Source organism: Exophiala viscosa, assembly GCF_022695815.1.
Source record: "Exophiala viscosa unplaced genomic scaffold EDD37scaffold_6, whole genome shotgun sequence".
In the NCBI taxonomy this organism is placed as follows: Eukaryota; Fungi; Ascomycota; class Eurotiomycetes; order Chaetothyriales; family Herpotrichiellaceae; genus Exophiala; species Exophiala viscosa.
In genome coordinates this window covers 1146423-1164807 of record NW_026944358.1, presented here as the reverse complement: position 1 = coordinate 1164807, position 18385 = coordinate 1146423, and the positions used below count along the sequence as shown (strand labels likewise).

At 51.6% G+C, this 18385-nt stretch overlaps 7 protein-coding genes across 7 annotated transcripts; 2 read left to right on the top strand and 5 right to left on the bottom strand.

The window, feature by feature from the left end:
• Nucleotides 1-55: 55 nt before the first annotated feature.
• On the bottom strand, nucleotides 56-1002 carry EDD37DRAFT_682032 (uncharacterized protein; the record flags this gene model as incomplete). The annotated part of the gene is made up of 1 exon (XM_062819779.1): nucleotides 56-1002. The coding sequence occupies one exon, from the start codon at nucleotides 1000-1002 to the stop codon at nucleotides 181-183; it is 822 nt and encodes a 273-aa protein (XP_062669706.1). The 3' UTR covers nucleotides 56-180.
• EDD37DRAFT_632613 (uncharacterized protein) lies at nucleotides 991-1705 on the bottom strand. Its single transcript, XM_062816741.1, has 2 exons — nucleotides 1342-1705; nucleotides 991-1290 (listed from the first exon to the last, which is right to left on the bottom strand). Exons 1-2 carry the CDS (start codon nucleotides 1430-1432, stop codon nucleotides 1085-1087), a joined length of 297 nt encoding a protein of 98 aa, XP_062669705.1. The 5' UTR covers nucleotides 1433-1705; the 3' UTR covers nucleotides 991-1084.
• Nucleotides 1706-1857: 152 nt separating this feature from the next.
• Nucleotides 1858-3933, top strand: EDD37DRAFT_565549 (beta-like 1; the record flags this gene model as incomplete). The annotated part of the gene is made up of 7 exons (XM_062814058.1): nucleotides 1858-1920; nucleotides 1969-2028; nucleotides 2073-2215; nucleotides 2263-2311; nucleotides 2362-2465; nucleotides 2515-3685; nucleotides 3733-3933. The coding sequence occupies 7 exons, from the start codon at nucleotides 1858-1860 to the stop codon at nucleotides 3931-3933; spliced, it is 1791 nt and encodes a 596-aa protein (XP_062669704.1).
• Nucleotides 3934-4921: 988 nt separating this feature from the next.
• EDD37DRAFT_441025 (MFS multidrug transporter-like protein) lies at nucleotides 4922-7154 on the top strand. The gene is made up of 3 exons (XM_062812759.1): nucleotides 4922-6271; nucleotides 6333-6494; nucleotides 6553-7154. Exons 1-3 carry the CDS (start codon nucleotides 5053-5055, stop codon nucleotides 6885-6887), a joined length of 1716 nt encoding a protein of 571 aa, XP_062669703.1. The 5' UTR covers nucleotides 4922-5052; the 3' UTR covers nucleotides 6888-7154.
• Nucleotides 7155-7323: 169 nt separating this feature from the next.
• On the bottom strand, nucleotides 7324-13966 carry EDD37DRAFT_441160 (proteasome activator subunit 4). The gene is made up of 3 exons (XM_062812760.1): nucleotides 13148-13966; nucleotides 7679-13094; nucleotides 7324-7629 (listed from the first exon to the last, which is right to left on the bottom strand). The coding sequence occupies exons 1-3, from the start codon at nucleotides 13594-13596 to the stop codon at nucleotides 7567-7569; spliced, it is 5928 nt and encodes a 1975-aa protein (XP_062669702.1). The 5' UTR covers nucleotides 13597-13966; the 3' UTR covers nucleotides 7324-7566.
• Nucleotides 13967-14496: 530 nt separating this feature from the next.
• Nucleotides 14497-15931, bottom strand: EDD37DRAFT_650901 (phosphatidylinositol glycan, class V; the record flags this gene model as incomplete). Its single annotated transcript, XM_062818296.1, has 3 exons — nucleotides 14497-14890; nucleotides 14934-15552; nucleotides 15607-15931. 3 exons carry the CDS (start codon nucleotides 15929-15931, stop codon nucleotides 14497-14499), a joined length of 1338 nt encoding a protein of 445 aa, XP_062669701.1.
• A 294-nt stretch (nucleotides 15932-16225) lies between these two features.
• EDD37DRAFT_632600 (uncharacterized protein) lies at nucleotides 16226-17171 on the bottom strand. Its single transcript, XM_062816740.1, has one exon. It carries the CDS (start codon nucleotides 16833-16835, stop codon nucleotides 16230-16232), a length of 606 nt encoding a protein of 201 aa, XP_062669700.1. The 5' UTR covers nucleotides 16836-17171; the 3' UTR covers nucleotides 16226-16229.
• Between the last annotated feature and the right edge of the window lie 1214 nt (nucleotides 17172-18385).

Below are 18385 nucleotides of genomic sequence, written 5' to 3'. Positions count from 1 at the left end.
CAACAGCTTCAATTACAATGGCACTGGCCAACAGCTTTGAAACCTCGGAAAGAATGCAACTATTCAGCTTCCGATCTAAGAGAGTCGCAAGCCCTGAAGATTGTTAGCGACCTTGTCGTTCAACGAAAATGCACGCCCGTGCAGACTCCAGGCAACCAGGGAGCTGTAGCCGCTTCAAGGCTATCCTCCGGCAGCGGGCAGAAATGAGATCAGACAATCTTCAGGACTTTCGATTCCCTTACATGTATGATTAGGCGCTTTTGTTGTCTTGATTGATGCAGTTTTGGTAGGTGACGATTTCACTGACGTAGAATGTGGCGTCGGTTGCAGTACCGGAACTATGATCGACGCCATCGACGCCCTGAGAGTCTCAGTCTCTTTGTCAGTCAACGTGAGAGTGGATGGCCAGAAGACCGTCGTTGGAACAACCACAGGTTCGTCTATGCTGGTGGTAGTGCTTGGAGCGCTTGTGGAAGGAGACGGAACAATGGTGGTGGTCTCAATTGTCTCGGTTATGGCTGCAGTGTCCGACTCCTCTGTGACCGTCGAAAGGCTCGTGGTTCCATCTGTAGTAGTGAGTGCAGTTGTGACAGTGACTGTAGGTGGTGGAGAGTATGTGACAATTGACACCGAGATGGAGGTCACCATCGATGTGACGATTGATATGCTGACGGTAGTAGCTATAGAGACGGTGGTGATTGTTGACATGAGCCTGGAAACGTCGGTCGAAACTGCAGTAGTAGTTGACGTTGTTGTTAGTGTAGACATAGACGTGGAAGCAGTGTTCAAGCCCGAAGAATGGAGCTGGCCTCGTGCAAGAAGTGCACCAATCGGGACAAATATAGCGAAAAGGAGTGCAAAGACCCATAACAGTATTCCGACAATCGAACCACAACAAGCTGTACGATAAAATTTCTGCAGACCACCAGATCGATGTGGGCGATAGGGCAAGGCTTCGGTATGTGTCTCGGGATCCACTAGCGTCGGGGCCTGAGAAGACATACTGTGAGCCTTGATCCTCGGGAAATCCTGTGGTTCGTGCATGAATTGTTCTTGATGTTAGCGGGGGAAGCAGGATCTGGAGTTAGCACGGTGACAGTGCAGCAGTGAGATATGGATAGAAGATACGTATAGACAGATGGCCGAGAAGCTTTTGAAGAACCATAGACAGCTCGTAGTGTGTGACATGATGCGTCAAACACGACGACTGCCTCAAGCAAGCATTGTCTTTGTGACGAAGTTGAAGCACTGCTTGTGCCCAACCTGCCTCTTGATGAGCGTATCGTTCACGGAGAAAATCAACCCTCTCGCAACCAATATCAACAGCAGACAGGACCTACCTGGACAGGTAGTATTTGTGCGTGTCGCTCTCTCCCATGACTAAGAGCACAAAGTGCACCCAGGTGCCGGTGTATGGTAAGAGGCGGAGCATCGTACCTTTTTCGTTGGCCGACAGAGCAACAAAAACTTGGACAAAGACTTTTTGTACAACGAGTTAGCGGATATCGTTGCTGCCTGGCCGGTAATTCTTTGTCTGTCATGCTTGTTGAGAATCATTGTTGTCGTGGAAGAAAGGCGTCGTCGTTAGTTGTTGTTTTTTACTCCGGTAAGCGATGGTGCTTAGAAGCGCAGATGTGTCTGTACCTCGCAGTAGTCTAGGAAAGAGCTCTTGGGTGAAGCATTACCCAAGAGCCGGCAGCTGCGCAGTCAGCTTTAGCGCAGAGACAATGGAACACGGACTGCTTCAGCTTCAAAGACAGCTGCATTCCAAGCACTCTTCTCAGAGACTGCAGGTTCAGTCTTTGAGTTCCGCTCCTCCATCCCTCTGAATTGTCGTCCTTTCCGCACCGAGAAACCATGGCAGGTCGCTTTGTCCGTTCCTCCAAGTATCGGCACGTGTTCGGCCGTCCCACTCGAAAGGTACAGACTGCTTTCTCAATGCTTGAGAGCGGCGGCTAAGAGAGTCAGGAACAATGTTATGACAATGTCAGAGTGTCCAAAAATGCTTTCGATACCAACTTGATCAAGGTATGGAACGGACAGTCTACATTGGGCCACGGCTGACTTCGTAGGCCAACCCCGAATACATCTCGGTCAATTGGGACAGCAGTGGTGGCGGAGCGTTCGCAGTTATTCCTACGAGTGAACGAGGTCGTTTGCCAGAAAGGATACCGCTTTTCCGAGGACATACCGCGGTTGTGCTGGACACAGACTGGTTCGTAACTTTTAACTCGAAGGCATTGGCAGGACTAACAGGAGAAGGAACCCTTTCCACGATGACTTGATTGCATCGGGGTCTGATGACGGCAAGGTATGGCACTTGCGACCAGTAAGAGGCAGTGGAGATACTCATGGTGCTAGGTCTTCCTTTGGAGGGTACCGGAGGATTTCACACTCCATCTGGATGTTCCGGTAGATGAGGTCAAGGATATTGGTCCAGTCGGCAAGCTGAGTGGCCATCCCAAGTGTGTTGAGCAAGTTTCACCGGATTGGCGCAGGACTAATGTTGGCCAGAAAAGTCGGACACGTCCTATTCAACCCAGCCGCCGAAAACGTTCTCGCATCCGCCGCTGGAGACTTCACGATCAAGCTTTGGGACATCGAGGCCGGGTCATCCAAGCTATCACTGAAAGTAGGCGACGTCATCCAGTCCATGTCATGGAGCGCCAATGGCTCACTACTCGTCACCACATCGCGGGATAAGAAACTGAGGATATGGGACACAAGACAAGAGAAGCCCGCTCATGAAGTGGCAGGTCATGCTGGTGCCAAGAATAGCAGAGCGGTGTGGATGGGTGAGCACGACAGAGTAGCAACCACCGGGTTCTCACGCATGAGTGATCGACAACTGGCGCTTTGGGACATCCGAACTCCTCAACAACCCGTGGACGGCTTCCAGATGCTTGACTCGATATCTGGAGTATGTATGCCTTTCTGGGACGATGGCACACAATGTCTGTACCTAGCCGGAAAAGGTGATGGCAACATCCGATACTACGAATACGAGCACGACAAGTTCGAGTATCTGTCAGAATACAAGTCTGCAGACCCACAGCGAGGGGTAGCCTTTGTGCCCAAGAGGGGAGTCAACATGCACGAGAACGAAGTGATGCGAGCCTACAAGACAGTGAACGACAGCTATATCGAGCCCATCTCATTCATTGTGCCGCGGAGGGCAGAGAGCTTCCAGGAGGATATCTACCCACCTACTGTGGGCCTGAAGGCAGCTGTGAGCAGCAAGGAATGGTTCGAAGGTGCTGAAGGTCTTCCGCCCAAGATCTCGTTAGAGAGCATATATGACGGCCAGGGGATAAAGGAGGTGCCATCTGATGCGCCGAAGCCCGCAACCAAGGCTCCAGAGCCAATCAAGGTCGCCGAGCCGAAGAAAGAAGTCCTTGAATCAACTCCCGAACCGACACCGACGACAGCACTACGGTCTCCGCCGCCGCCAATGAAAGAGCAAGGGGCCACGATGATGGCAGCGGCCACCAAATTCCAAGATAGCGAGCCTGTCGAGGAAGATGAAGATGACGGCTCAAGCTTCGAGGAAGTGCAAAAGCCCGTGGAGAGGACGTCTGCAACGAAGCCAGCTGTGGCAGAAGAAGCGAGAGAGGAGACCGCTTCAGCTACAAAGGCTGTGCAAGATGTGGAGGCGTCCGAGCCGCAGCCAGCTGTTATACCCAAGGTATGTATTCGCACGCCGATCAGATCTTTCAAGCTAACAATGCCCAGCCTACCGAAGCAGAAGTTTCGTCGCCAAAGACTGTGGACGAAGAGCCAGTCGCGGAGACGGGCGCCACTTCAGTAGAATCATCGGAAAGAGAGATCAAAAACCTGAAAGCCATGATGGCTCAACAATCACGGCAAATCAGTAGTTTGACCAAGACGGTGACAGAACTGGTGGCCGAAGTGAAAGCCTTGAAAGCATCATAGTTGGATAGATATCTCTGTGCTAGCTACACAGGTACGAATGATGAACATGGCAGCTACAGTATCTTGACTACTAGTACTTGTCTCTTCTGCAGGTCAATTGACCACCTTCGGTAGTCGGCGGATGACTGTGCTGGTCGTGTCAACGCTGGTCACGCGGTCAGCGGCGGCAACCGATCAGATAGATCTACACAGTACGTACAAAGGGTAGTTTCTTATCTGTGGTTATGCAAGGCTGACAGGATTGAGTGTGGAGAAGAAGGGCGAATGGAGCCGATATGGTCATGCTTGCCCATAGTATCTGCAAGTAACTGCATGCTTACCACAACGAATCGAGTCACCAAACTCGAGTCTCGAATAAAGTGCAACAGATAAGCAACACCAGGATGGGCATGGCACAGTGGGCATGGCATGTACGTGAAACTACTAAGTACTAAGCAATGATCGACTAGCACCAATCAAGGGAAAGCTTAGTTGGACCTCTGATCGCACACTTGACTTGTTTGACCGAATTTAATTCGTCCATGTCTGCATCCATCAACACCTCAAACTAAAACTTTCACGTCATCATCTTCCACATCATCTCATCCGGCGACAGGGGAGGCGAAAATAAGTTCCCCCGATTGCCCAATTGCCCAATTGCCCAATGCCCCAGGGCCTGCACCTTGCCAAGTTGTTACTCGTTCTCTCCGCGCGTTCCGCCATGTGCCGCTATCAATGCACTGCTCATTTCTCGTCTCATTACTGGCTGTTGTCGACCAGTTGCGATAACAGCTGCCCTTTGAAGGTTCTTACTCCGTACGCACACCATACAATCGGGTGGGTGGGAATCTGTGGATGTCGCCTATCTTGTGCCTGAGGGTCCCATGTCACTGGCCACAATCAGCCTTGCGATAAGTAAATTTAGTCCACAAACTTTTCCCTACCGCGCCATGTCATCTTCCCTCTTTCATCATATTTGATCCAAGCTTGCTGCCCTGTCATTCCGATTTTCGATTTGAGTTTCATTTTCTTGTTTGTTGTGCTGGCTTGCTCTGCACAGTCTGCTCATTTCTAGGGTCGTCGCCTTTTCTTCATCGCATTGGCAGCCCATCGCAGCCTTTGGCCAAGCGTTCGCTCATCATGGCGACAATCTACCACCAGGTGACGAACCCAGAGGCCGTACCCAGTGCAGGCACCAAGGAGACGTTCTCTCCACAAAATGGTGTGTCCAGCACCGGAGACAAGGAGACGTTCTCTCCACAAAACGGTGTCACCAACGGTGTCACGAACGGTTACACTAACGGCACGGGGGATGACCTGGAGAAGAGAGAAAAAGATATCATCCCTCCATCCACCCAGCAACAGCACTCCGGCGACCTGGAAAAGAAACAGACCCTCGCACCCACAAATGATCTCGAAGACGCTTCGCCTATCGGCAGCACAGATCCTCTTGAACTATTGAGGAAGATCCAAATCGACGACGACGCGCATCCCGTCCGCTGGCCAGTGTGGAAGAAATGGGTCATCGTCGTCGTCTACTGCAGTCTGCAGCTCTTCGTGACTCTGACTTCGACAACCTACGTCTCGGTGGAATTTCTGATCCAGGAGAAATGGGGTGGAAGCTCGCAGATCATCACCCTCGGTCAATCCATGTTCATCGTCGGAACCGCCGTCGGACCTGCATTTTTGGGTCCATTGTCCGACATTGGTGGTCGAAAATGGGTCTACGTGGCTGCCATCCTGATGTACGCCATACTGAACATCGGCACCGCACTCGCAGACAACTTCCCCATGCTGGTCATTTTCTGCTTCCTGACCGGTTGCGCTGGATCGGTCGCTCTTAACAATGTCGCCGGAACGATTTCCGACCTATTTGGCGACGCCGACGACGCAGCACAACCGATGGCTCTGTTCGTGGCGAGCGCCAACTTCGGACCTAGTCTGGGTTCGCCAATTGGCGAATGGATCGCCGAAAACCCCAGCCTCAGTTGGCGATGGATCTTCTACATCAACATCATCATCGGCGGCGCGTACGCCTTGCTCCTGTGCTTCTTGCCCGAGACTCTTCCTCGCATCGTCATTTCCAAAGCCGTCAAACGACGAGGCAGTGTCGACCAAAACGCCGTCGATATCGCCCTTGGTTCAAGCAGACTTTCCGTCATGAGGGAGTTGAAGTTTGTCGCGACCATGGCCCTGCGCATCATGCTCACAGAGCCCATTGTCATTTCATTGGGATTGTACAACGGCTTCGCCTACGGTCTCCTCTTCTTGTACCTTGATGGAGTTTTCGACGTCTTCGTCTTCAACAACGGTCTGAGCTACATTGGCGCTGATCTGACCTATCTCAATTTCTGTGTTGGTAAGAATTCCCACAACCCTGACCCTTGTTTGCTCGATCGCCGGACTAATCACCACTCAAGGTGTCACCGTCACATTCATGTTCGTCCCCGTCCAGACATACCTCTTCCGCCGCGACCGACTCAGGCACGGCCGCCACCGCCCCGAAGCGCGATTCTTGGTCTCCCTCGTCACCGTCTGGCTCTTCCCAATATCCCTGCTATGGTTTGCTTTCACTTGTGACGGTAAGATACCCCCCTCAACCACTCTGCTCTTTGGACGCCCACTAACAGTACAAATCAGGCACCGTCTCATACTGGTCCTGCGTCGTCGCAGGTGGTGTCCTCGGTTTCTGCGACCCGCTCCTCTGGCTCGCCATGCTGAACTACATCACCGATTCGTACCCAAACGTCGCGGCCAGCGCCATCGCCGCCTTCCTGATTCCCAGCTTTTTGATCGCCGCTGGTTGCGCGCACGCCGGTGTCGCCATGTTCGCCAACATGAACACCAAGTGGGCGTTCGCCACGTTGGGTTTCATCAGCTTCGGACTCGTCGCCCTCGTCTACGTTCTGTTCTTCTTCGGACCTAGACTGAGAAAGTGGAGTAAATTGGCCAGAACGTTTGATGGGGAGAAATAGGTCTGAGACCGCATGCTGGTGTTTCGGCAGAGTTGGGCTGGAACCGCAAGATGATCTTTAGCGAAAACGGCAATATTTGGTCGCTGGGGCTTGCTAAGAACAGTTGGATGCAACTACCCGATATCCAACTGGAGTTCTTCGTATACAACATTATACCTTTAATCCTGGAATTCTGGAGGTTACTATCTCCCATTGCAATTTCTAGTGATCTATTGTCATGGCAATCACTGTCATGAAGGTGTTGGACTCTCACGTCTTAGTTCCTCGATGTGGTCTCCGTCGGTCGACGCCCTTTCCTACGGCGATACTTGAGCGGCCGCAGACATGAACTCATTGAGTCGGAATCACTGGCACGAGGAGCCTCAGTGTTACAATGTGACCACTCTGCTAATCTCGTAATTCATGCTTCTGCGGAGAAAAAGAGCCCGTGGCTACTCCGCGTTTTCTGCTCCCTTTCCTCCTTTCCATCTTTAGCAATATGAATATCCAAAGTTTCCCGCTTGCTCGGTCTACAGCGAAGGAAAATAGTCCCGTTATTCTCCATGCCCTAATCTATTCATACAGAGACGAGAAGAAACGTTGTCCTTGCTACGCCCAATGCGGAGCCGACGCAACCTGCTAGCCATAGAACCTGCACTTGCGCCCACGCTATGCCAACCCAAGAAGTAGTTGATTGCATTCATGCGAAATAACTCTTCCACAAAACACCGGCGAGATCTTCGACCTGCTCTGGTTTGAATGCCTGTATCAGTGGTTAGCACGAGTCGATATTCACAGCGACAGAAACATACCTTCACGTCAATATGCCAGGTATCCTGCCTCGTCTTCTTGAAATCACTGATGATGCTCTTGACACTATTGCCCACAGTGGCCGGGTCGTTCGCCGCCTTGCTGCTCAGCGTCACCAGAACATCGGGCATCCATGCGGGCGGTGGACTTGAGTATGGGAATGCCTGGATCAGAGCACCCAATCCCAAAACAGCAGCGTGTCGGACAATAACCAAACGCTGGGCTTCAGGGGTGGGTGTGTTGGCTCCGGAAGTACGTGCCGACGACAAGCCTGCCAAGTGGCCCTTGGGCTTCTTTGGTAGCGGATTATCGATCAAGGCCTTAGTGAAACGATCTCGTAGTTTGGTGATCATTCTTTCCCTCAAGTCCATTGGTGAGCATCGTATCATGCCGGACAGAGTTGTGGCAGCGCCGGCACGGACTTCGTGTTGGGTATCTTCGAGCATGTCAGCAACACAGTCGAACAGCATCTGCTTGCTCTCTTCAGACAACAAGAATAGCCGCCTAAAGAAGATGATCTGCATATTGATCATGACGCGTAGCCGCTGGTGCCAGGAAGATGACGTTCTTCCTATGCGTATCAACGTTTCAATCAATCTTTTATCCTCTCCAATGCGGTGTGGAATATTCGGCAGATGGCGGAAAACGTGGTATGCTAGGGATTGCAGTTCGGGATCCTCCTTGACATCCATCATGTGCAAGAATTGTTCTGTAAACAGATCCGGGAAGTATTTCAAGAGTTGGGTACACTCGTAGGATGACAACATTGAATCGAGCCATAGCAGCACCGTCTTGCTTCCGGAAGTATATGCAGAAGGTGTCTGTTGACCTGGTGTCCGCTCGTGCCGCCACTTCTCCAGTCGTTCGAAGATTTCATGCATTGTCTGATCAAACTCTTTCGTGGGCACGTACGGCTGGATTCCGATCGATCCTGCCGCTTGCTGCGTAGTAATGAGTTCTTTGACATCTTTGAAGGATTCATGGTAGCGAGTCCGAGTCACAGTGGCTAGCGTATGAGCCATAGCTTCTCGAACCCCTTTGTATGGATGATCGATATGACTCAAGAAATCTTCGGTGATGGGCTTATCGAGCTGGAAGTGCCAGCCTGCATCCATGATGACCTGGTGCAAGAGGTGAATCTTGGAACTCTCTTTGAAGGCAGCGTTCGAGCCCATGTCCAGACGGAAATTCGTGAGCCATTCAACCAATGGCCATGCTCGTCGGGGATCCCTAGCTTGCAGAATCATATGCAGGAATGTGGTCCAGTAGCCAGAGTTTTCAGGTGTCAAACCGTCTGAGAAGACCCGCTGAATGATCGGGAAGGCAAACTCCCAAATCATGGTCCGTCGTTCGATCGAGTTGTCCATAACAGATGTGACGAGACCAGCGAGGATCTCGGCAGTAGCTCGGTGCTGATGCTTGTCACTACCATCCTCGAACACTTTCAGTGTTTCTTCTTTGATATCTTCAAATGTAGCAACTGCCAATCCGTCACGAATGATGAGTTCGAAAGCATACGTCAACATTGCCGCACTAGCCATACGGAACTTGTCCGCAGACTGATCTCGTGGCTCTTGCTTCAGATATTTAAAGAAGGTGACGAACCATTCCCGATCCAGAATCTTGCCAATGACTGCCCGCTTCTTCAACTCAAGCTCATCGTATTCAATGTCATTTTGGACATTAGCTTTGTAGCCAGGCATCGACTTTCCCCAGACCAGCCATCCAGGATAGTCATGATCGATGTAGACGTCGGCTTCCGGTTGCGCAAATGCTTTCAGATAACCTTCTGTCCATGCCGGATCTTCCGCATGGGTGTCTACCTTGACCTTGGCGGGGAACTCCTGCAGGGCTTGTATGTAATTCGCATATTCATGATTACAAACAGCTCGGACGTCGGTCATGGTGAAAAGAGCAACCAATCCTTGTGAGTAGAGTCCTCGTAATCCAGGATGTGGGTCAACGGTACCACGAGCAATCAGATCAATCATGTTATCCGAAGCAATATGATCGAAGCGCATCCCCAATGACATGACGATGGTAGCGACTCGACTGGCTTTCTTCCAGTGTGAGACACGCGTCATCGCAATGAGCTCTTCAGCCAATTCTGCCTTCTTGCGCTCGATGTTCGCGCGTTTATTCAGAATGAACTTCTTCTTCTTCGCAATCTTGTCGTCCACATCGTCGTCAGGCGCAAAGGGGTCGACCATTGTCCTATCGATGATGGCCATGCGATCTCCAGGTCGCCCGTACTCCATGATCTGGAATAATCCGCCACTGCAAAGTTTTTGAATTGACGGCTTGTCGGCTGTAGTAGCTTCGATGAAAGTTCGGATGATCGCAGGGGTGTATTTCCAGTGTCTGCCTACCGTCTTTGCAAGACTGCCGAACAGCAGAGTGAACAAGCCACCCTTGATACGGGGGAAATCGTTCCGTTCCACCGCACGCTCGAATGCTGATAGTAGAGGTGGAATGACGAATAGGCGGGCACCAAAGATGACCTTTAGAGCTGACTCTCCTGCACTCTGCGCATTCCGGCGGATCTCAGTGTATTCCGAAACTGCCGACGCGGCGAGGTCGGAAAGAAGCAGCTCATCTAGCTCGGATCGAGGCCTTGGGGTGGCATTATGGCGCATTCTTTGCGTATGGTAGACATTGGCTCTGCGTACGAGGATCGAACGAGGGTAATCCTTTCTCACTCCGCTGACTTTGTATGGCTGCTCATCGGCATGCAATAGGCGGGTCACTCGATCCAGCACGTGAGCCGACCGTTCGATACCAACGTCGACGAACCATGACCGGTATGCAGTGTAAAGCGGAGCAAAGGACGAAACGTCGTCTTCGCCTTCAGAACTCAAAAATGCATGTACCTCGTGCAAGACACGCCCAACTTCCTGCCGAAGCTGGTGCAGCAGTGTGTACTTCTCATCACCCGCACGCAAAACTTCGCCGCTGGGATAGTGGAAAGACGGCTTGAGCGAAGTCTCATCAGTACCATCAAGGGACGCTTCATTTTCAGCATCGTCGGTTCCATTGACGTTGCCAGTGTCTTCGGGTGCGTGACCATTTGCATGAGACATGGATGTTTCGGCATCAAGTCCAGCTGCAGTGGTCTTGAGACCTTCATTGACGCCATTCGAATCGAATAGGACTGAGATACCAGCCAACAGCAGACGGAGCAAGACGAGATTTCTGGAGACTTCGTCTGACCATTCCTTGCCGCTGCCATCACGCTTTATGCTCGAAGTACCGGTGATGAGGCCTCGGAGGTGCTTCAGCGCGCTTTCCGCCTGGTTCTGGAAAAGTTCGACCGCAAAATCGATTTCTTCTTTGCATGGGACATGCCATTTCGGTTTGACTGTGGATGACGGCTCAGCGACGCCCCATAGATCCGCAGTGATGCCATTACGAACTTTGTCGGGCTCATACAACGCGTAATCCGCCGTGTATGTCACTGTGAGATTGAGCAGTAGGTGATGCACGTAATTTGAGACGTGCACAGTAGGCATGCCTTTGCACTTCTGTTGCATGTAGACAGCAATGTCGAACAACTCTTGCTTGTGTTTGAGAACCGCTGATCCCACGTGTACAACGCACATACTGAGCATGCTGATGTTCCATACCAGGCCTCGGTCCCGTGGCAGGACATCAGAAGCAGCATTCCTAGTTGAGCCGGCTCCGTTCTCGTCAATCTCCGTACGGATGCCGCTGATCAACACTGGGACAAACTTGGCCAAGGCCTTTTCGGGATTGACTTTGCATAGACAGTTGCATATGAAGGCCATGGCGTCCCTGGACTGGTGAATCACGTGGTTTGCAACAAAATCCACAATCTTGTTCAGAGCCATATCAAAAAGTTCAGGTGATAAAGAGGCCAGCAGAGGCATGAATGCAGCTGGTAAAGTGTTGACAATGTTTTCTTCTGGAGATCCACTTCGTACTCGAGCAGCATCTGGTAGATTCTCCATGAGCGTGAAGACCCTACCCAAGAAGGAAGAGACGAATTCGCCTAGTCCTGCGGTAGATGAAGCCAGAATCATTTCTTCGTCCTTCTCATTCAGGTTGGCATAGTTGAGCTCTACGCTGGCTCCTTCTTGCTCCATGCGCTCCATTTCGCCGGTAATCCATTCCATGGCCAACATATTGCCCTGAATGTCGTCCCTTCCCTGAGACAGATCTTCAAAGGGGATGTTGTAACAGACGTTTGCGAAGAAGGAAAGAGTATAAAGAGTCTTCTCGAGGTCATTGGCGTCAATGCCTGGCAGGGCAAGACCTAGGAGGGCAGTAATGTGACATCGGTATCCTTTTGTTCTGACCATTGTCCTTGCAAGAATCTGCAGAGAGCGTAGCGACGATATCGTCCGGTGGACCTCGACCAGTCCTTGCATCGAAGGATAGATACGCTGCAAGGCACCTGGGAGGATCAAGTCCGGTTCTAAGAATGCGAGAGCCTGGAGGGTCGACAGGGAATAGCTCATTGCCGTACCACTCTTTGCATAGATGCCCATGAAAATCACCTCACGCAGGCACAAGACGAACCTCTTTCGCAGACCATCGGTGAGTCTCCGCTCCACGGGCACGTCCATCTCTCCATTGCGTTCTCTGTTCCAACGCATCACGAAGAAATCTGCGAGGTAAAACACCAACTGAGCAAGGGTTCTGGTCCACGACCCCGAGTTTGAGGGATGAAAGAACGTCTCGACTGCTTGGATCAGGTTCTCCAGTAAGGACAAGACTGACCCCTTGTGATCAAGGCACGCTGGTGACAGAGACATGACAAACCAGCGAGCAATGTGATGCGATACCGGGTGCTTCCGTGAATCCCTGTCAAGTAGAATGCCCATCCCCGCCGACAAATCTACGAGAGCACTGTAGGGCGAGGTGGATTGTCCAACGGGAATCTCCAGCAACCTCAAAATCGCCGTTGTAATCAAGGTGGACTGTTCTGATGTGAATATGCCATACTCCGAAAAGTTAACATGTTTGCTGGACAAGGCGTCTCGCGACAGGCGAGAGAAGAGATCAAGAAATGCCACATCGACCGTCCGAGACCGATTGACTAAAGACCATAGGTGGAAGAACGTTGGCAGAAACTGCTGGGGCGCCAAATCAGCACGATTGGGCGGCGGAGGAGCCGTAGGAAGGAGTATGTTCAACAATCCAATCACGACGAATGCTCCTTCAGCAGACGACATCGTGAAGTGTGGTAATAACTCTTCCAACATGGCTGGTATGTCTTCCGGATCGAAGTATAGCTGCGCAAAGGAGGAGATTTTGGTCAAGGTCTTAATGTTCCTCTTCATGTTCGTGGTCTGCATGAGTCCCGACTCGCTAGGAAGCACAAAGACTTTCAGTTCTCTGTACAGCGGCCGCCAATCGAGTGTGAGGTCCTTGAGAGGGCGGAGGTAGTGCTTTCGCCTGCGGTATTGTCAGTAGAGGTCAGGGTCGGTCCGGCGGAGGGGGTGACATACTTTGTCAGAAGCATAAACATGCTGGCGAAACGTTCGGCCACACCAGGGTCGATTCCAGGAGCCAGGGCGAGTTCATAGTAGAGCTTGACGAGCTTCACGCGCTGTTCTCTTGTAGGGTCGAACTTCAATGAGAGCCAACTCCGCAGTTCCCGCGTCCAATGTACCGCTCCGGGCGTGAAGTCACTGGCCTGAATAGCGATATACAGGTGCTTGAGGATTTCGGACAGGTTTTGTTGCCTCTGTGCTTCATCTTCGACGGAGTAAGGGAGCGTCGTAAAGTACGGGAAGGTTCGTGGTCTGCTGCGTTTGGTGTGCTCTACACCGTCCGTCATCTGGCCATTCTCCATGGACATATCCCCGGTGGGAGATGTAGCCCTCGATATTTCCGAACCATTTTTACCGTGATTGCCATTGACCAGCTCTTCCAGATGGTGTTTGTGGTTGTCCATTATTCTGTGGTGAACTCATGGAGTTTTCGAGATTGTGAAGGGTGTTTCACGTCGACGACAGCATCCCTTGGATATTGAGGCTCAGTTATTCAAACTCCGGAGGACAACTTCAGCCCAGGAAGATGGGGGTTATCGAAGAAGGTTGTCAAGATATCTCGAGGAAGAGTGGCGCTTAGCAAGCGATTTCGCAGCCTTGCCAGTACAGTGTACGTCACGTTTATGCCTGCGCAGAGTGGCTTTTGGGGACAGGCAAGGCACCACAAATGGTACGTGGAACAAATACAATAACTTACGCCTTTCAATGGCTATTGTAGCGATACTATGACACGATAAATATGGCAGATCGAGGATGTTTGCTCAACTGCACACGCGACACAGGGTCGTTGAAAGTCCGCAGGCACCGCTTGGCACTTGATGTTCCCCAGCGGCGAGTCACAGGGCCGTAGTTCGACTAGTCACCATAACATACTCCGTAGCTCGATCCTACTACTCGTACCACAACGCGTGAAGTTGTCAGCCTGATTCCTCGCATCATCACACTTCTACCCATCCCAGTACTTTTCTGTGTAAAACAGGTATACGTAGCGTCGAGAGGCCTACATTGCTCAGGCTACAACTTATTCGTGCGCCACTTTACTACGCTGACAAAGATTGTGGGTGTCGAATAAGTTACTGTCAGCGGAACACCATGTCACACAATAGGGTTTCTGGGTTCCGCCGAGTGCATCAAATTGGGCGAGGTCACATGGCTGCTCGTAATGACTCATGGCGCCTCAGAAGAACCAGCAGATCACGCTCGCAAGACGTGCTGATGGCAAAGGAAAGACTTGGGCCCTGAATTGGGGAGCGTTCTTTCCGGGTCATGGAGCCTCATTCATGCTAGCTGGGACGAAAAAGGGCCTAAGCTGGAGGTAAGAACGACGCATATAACCCTGCCTGAACCAAGGCATATATGATCATCCAGCGGATAACGATCACCACACGGTTCGGTTCGTCCGTGGCCTTTGCTGCCAGCCAGATATACCACAAGGGATAGCCGGAAGAGATCCTCGTGATGATCTGTACGTGATAGCTTGAGAATGCAAGAATAGCGAGCATAAGCTGCGGCAGGGCCAAGCTCGCCATCAACTTTTTCTGCAGAGCCGTGATGTCGTGCGACACTGCTCCCCCCTTGACTAGTGCCGGGGTCCGCAGCACCGCTGCCGCAGAATATGTGAGAAGCCCCAGTGTTGGCCCAGCCAAAAGAAACAACGGCACATTTGATAGTGTCCAATACCGAAATGGGCCAACGTTCCTGATCTTGTCAGCGAGGTTGTATCCGTAGGCTCATGACTTACCAGTAATGAGATTGGACGAAGGTGAATATTGAAGGTAAAGACCATTCACACCATGGTCGCCGCTCACTCGAAGCCCGGTCGGCACAGTATTCCTGATATGCAATGAACTGAGGTGCCACCATGCCTAATCCCACAAGCAGGCCCCCAACGACGATTGAAGCTAAACGAGTAATGCGACTCAGGGACAAGCCTCGAGAGAGGATGGTGAGGGTGATTGTGACGGCTTCAATGAGGAATGGTATGCCAGCTAGTATACCATTGCTCCTGATGATTGTCGCCAGTCCAAAGGCCAACCCGGCGAGAATGATGTTGAGACATCCGGTGAGAATTTTGGCGTGATTGAAGCAACGAATGGCATGCAAATAGGCCCAGAACCCCAAGAACGAAAGGGGTGCAAAGATGCTTTCGGTAGAGGGAGCCGAGAGAAATATGCCCGCAGGTGAAAAGATGTGGAGTGCTGCCGCTGTGAAAGAGATGTATGATTTCTTGTTGTCCTCGAGAAGGCTGGTTGATAGCTCAAATAATAGGATGACAGCAAGAAAGTGAGCTGTATGCGATACTATCACCCCAGCGACTGTGAAGGCGTTTGGACCGCTACAAATCCCATATGCCGGCAGATCTACACCGTTGTCAGCGTCGGTCACAGACCTTCTGAAGTTGCTCATGGACTCACTTCTCCCAATCCAAGATAACACTGAGGACAAGCCAATACCAAAGGCCCACTCCTGCTCATAGACATGTCCTTGGTTTGCAATATGCGTAAAATACACGGCATCCCATCTGACGAACTTCAACCATTGGTTTTGTGGGGCGGCGAGTGTCGCAGACAGCACGGATTGAGTCCCATCATACCATGGGAGGAGGCTGGTGGAGGTGTCGTAGCCAAGCCCTGGACTAGCCAGTGCGACCAAAACAATCAGCAGTTTCCAGGCGACAAAAATTGAAAATAGCAAGAGCCGAGGGTGTTCATGTCTGTATTTCAGCCATGTATCGCTCATTGTCAGGTTGAGCAGAAGGATGCCCATGCAGCATAATTGATACGACAGATGGAAGGTCCATTCAATGTCCTACACCGTGTCAATACTGTACCTAGGTAGGTGCCTTAGGCATGGGACTGCCAAGCTTGAGAAGCTACCCAAGAAAGCTTTAGCAGCAAGCTGTACCGCACTAATCCCCGGGTAAAATTTTAGTGGCGGAGATAAGGGAGACCAGCAAGCGGACTTTGCACCAGCACCTCAAGCATCATGGCCCCAATTGTCGAGATTCAGCAGAGTCCATACAAACCAGTCCGCCTTGTTACTTGTACAAAGTGTCATCCCTACCTAATCTACCCAGTAATGGATACACACTGTGACCGAGAGCAAGCGGCCTCTCTGCTAAATCCAGTGCGGTTACAAAAAGGATTAAGAACCGGCATGTCGAGGAGCGGTCGAACTTACCAGAGTGCTTCATGGCTGCATCGTCAGGATGCAACGACACAATAGCTGCTGAAGCAAGGGGCACCACCACATGGTGGGTGGTAGGACGAAGTCGAACATGATGCACATGCCCACGTGGCTTTGACATTCGTGTTTTACATTTACGAGGTCGTCCCTGACTCGGAACACCGTTGTACTGCATTTGGCAATAACCTGGGCAGCCATGTGTCTTCAGCCTCAAGGAGCGCAACGAGCCTGCAGATCCGTTCTTTGCACTCTGTCTTCGGATGACAAGGAATGCATGCGCCACCAGGTCGATGTCCTCAAAGAGTCTCACGATCTCCGAGTATTGTGGCGTCTGATCTGCCATCGCTCCACTCGCAGTCCGTATCGGGCAAATGCAGGTTCGTCGCAGAAGACTGATCAGGCCATGAACCTCAGCCACCACAATCAAAGGGTTGAGAAGCCGAATTGCACTGCCCATGTCAGTCTGGGAATTGCGGCAAGGTGAAAGACAATGACAGCAGCTGCCACGTGTAGACAAGCTTGTTACACCGGCACGTGAGGCTCGTCAAAGTGTTTCGAGAGCGATGGAAAGATCTAATTCGGACTTTGGACAGGGACAGGACAGGATCCCCAATATCAGTACAGGCAGAATGATGCGAGTGTGCCTCGATGCCCTCATATATCTTGATGACTCAACGTAAGAATCTACGATTGCCAGGCGTCCCGACTCTCGGTGCTCGGAGGAGTTCGCATTGAGTGACAGGTAGATGTACGAGTCATTGTGTAGACAAGGTCTCTTCTCGTCACCTGTAACTCGACATCCGGGACATTGCGATGCGACATCTCAAAGCAAGGCCCTGCAGGAAACTCATGATCCTCGTAAGCCACCACGTGTTTGTGCCCCTGCAGCCACGTGGAATCAGTCTGTTACGCGGCATCAGCGCGTTTGAGCATCGATGGGCTCATTCGATAGGATACAGAGCTGGGTTTATCCAGCTCGGCAGGAGGGATTGCCGTACAACCGGACCCCTTGTCGACTTAGTTGCTTATTCTCAACAGTCACATCCACCCTCAATGATGTGGTCAACAATTCTCGGAAGACAGATGCAGATCCCCGGTGATGGTGGTGCAGAAGCACCCCATAGAAAGCGGGCGGCCTCAACAGCCCGATCAGGCAGGTAGGTGATACAGCTGGCGTGCGACACTCCGAGCAGTAAGCGATGGTAGGACAGACATGTTGACCTCAATACAGCACCCAGCAACAAAAGGTAGGTGTCAACCACGGGCTTGGGACCATGTCATTCAGGATCCCAGGATTGTGGCCCCGGTATGCAATGCCGAAGAATGTGGGCTGGGCTCATGCATGATGGCCGGTCGAGGCCTTGATCGAGTCGATCCTTGTCTAGGTCTAGGTCTAGGTCTAGGCTGCTTCAGACTCGTGGATTGACAGAAAATGAACGTTGAACTACATTCGTCGGGCTGGGAAGGAGAAGGACTGCAGCGCTAGACTTTAACTCCACTGATCCCAAGGGATGAGGTTGCTATATTTGCTGTGTCGTTGCAGGGGTTAGCCCCTGCACCGCACGTGTAAGAATCTCTCCGGGTCGAGTTGTGTGATGGTCGCGACCATTCTGGGTGTCCAGAATTCGGAAGAGGTCCAAGCAAGAACGGTTCTGCAGTGCGCTCATGGCCTTGGTGGGTGATCTTCCGCCCGCTCCGTTCTTTTCGGTACGGTCCACACAATCGCTACTAATAGGCCTCCAGTAAGCACTTGACCCAATCTCCGTACTCGCACCAGTTGCGTCAAGTATCAATCTTGTCCACATATTGCATGGGGACTCCTTTTACTTCAAAAGTACAGTAGAAAACTCGGTACTCGTATCTTAGCGCTCCAAAATTATTCCGTGGGCAAGGTTCGTGCTGACGGCATCATCGTCCTGTCCTTTCCGGAGCGGCCCCAACGGAGTTCCCGCGTTTCCGTTGGGCCTCGCTTAAGTAAATTCCAAGATCAATGGGGTACCTGATGTT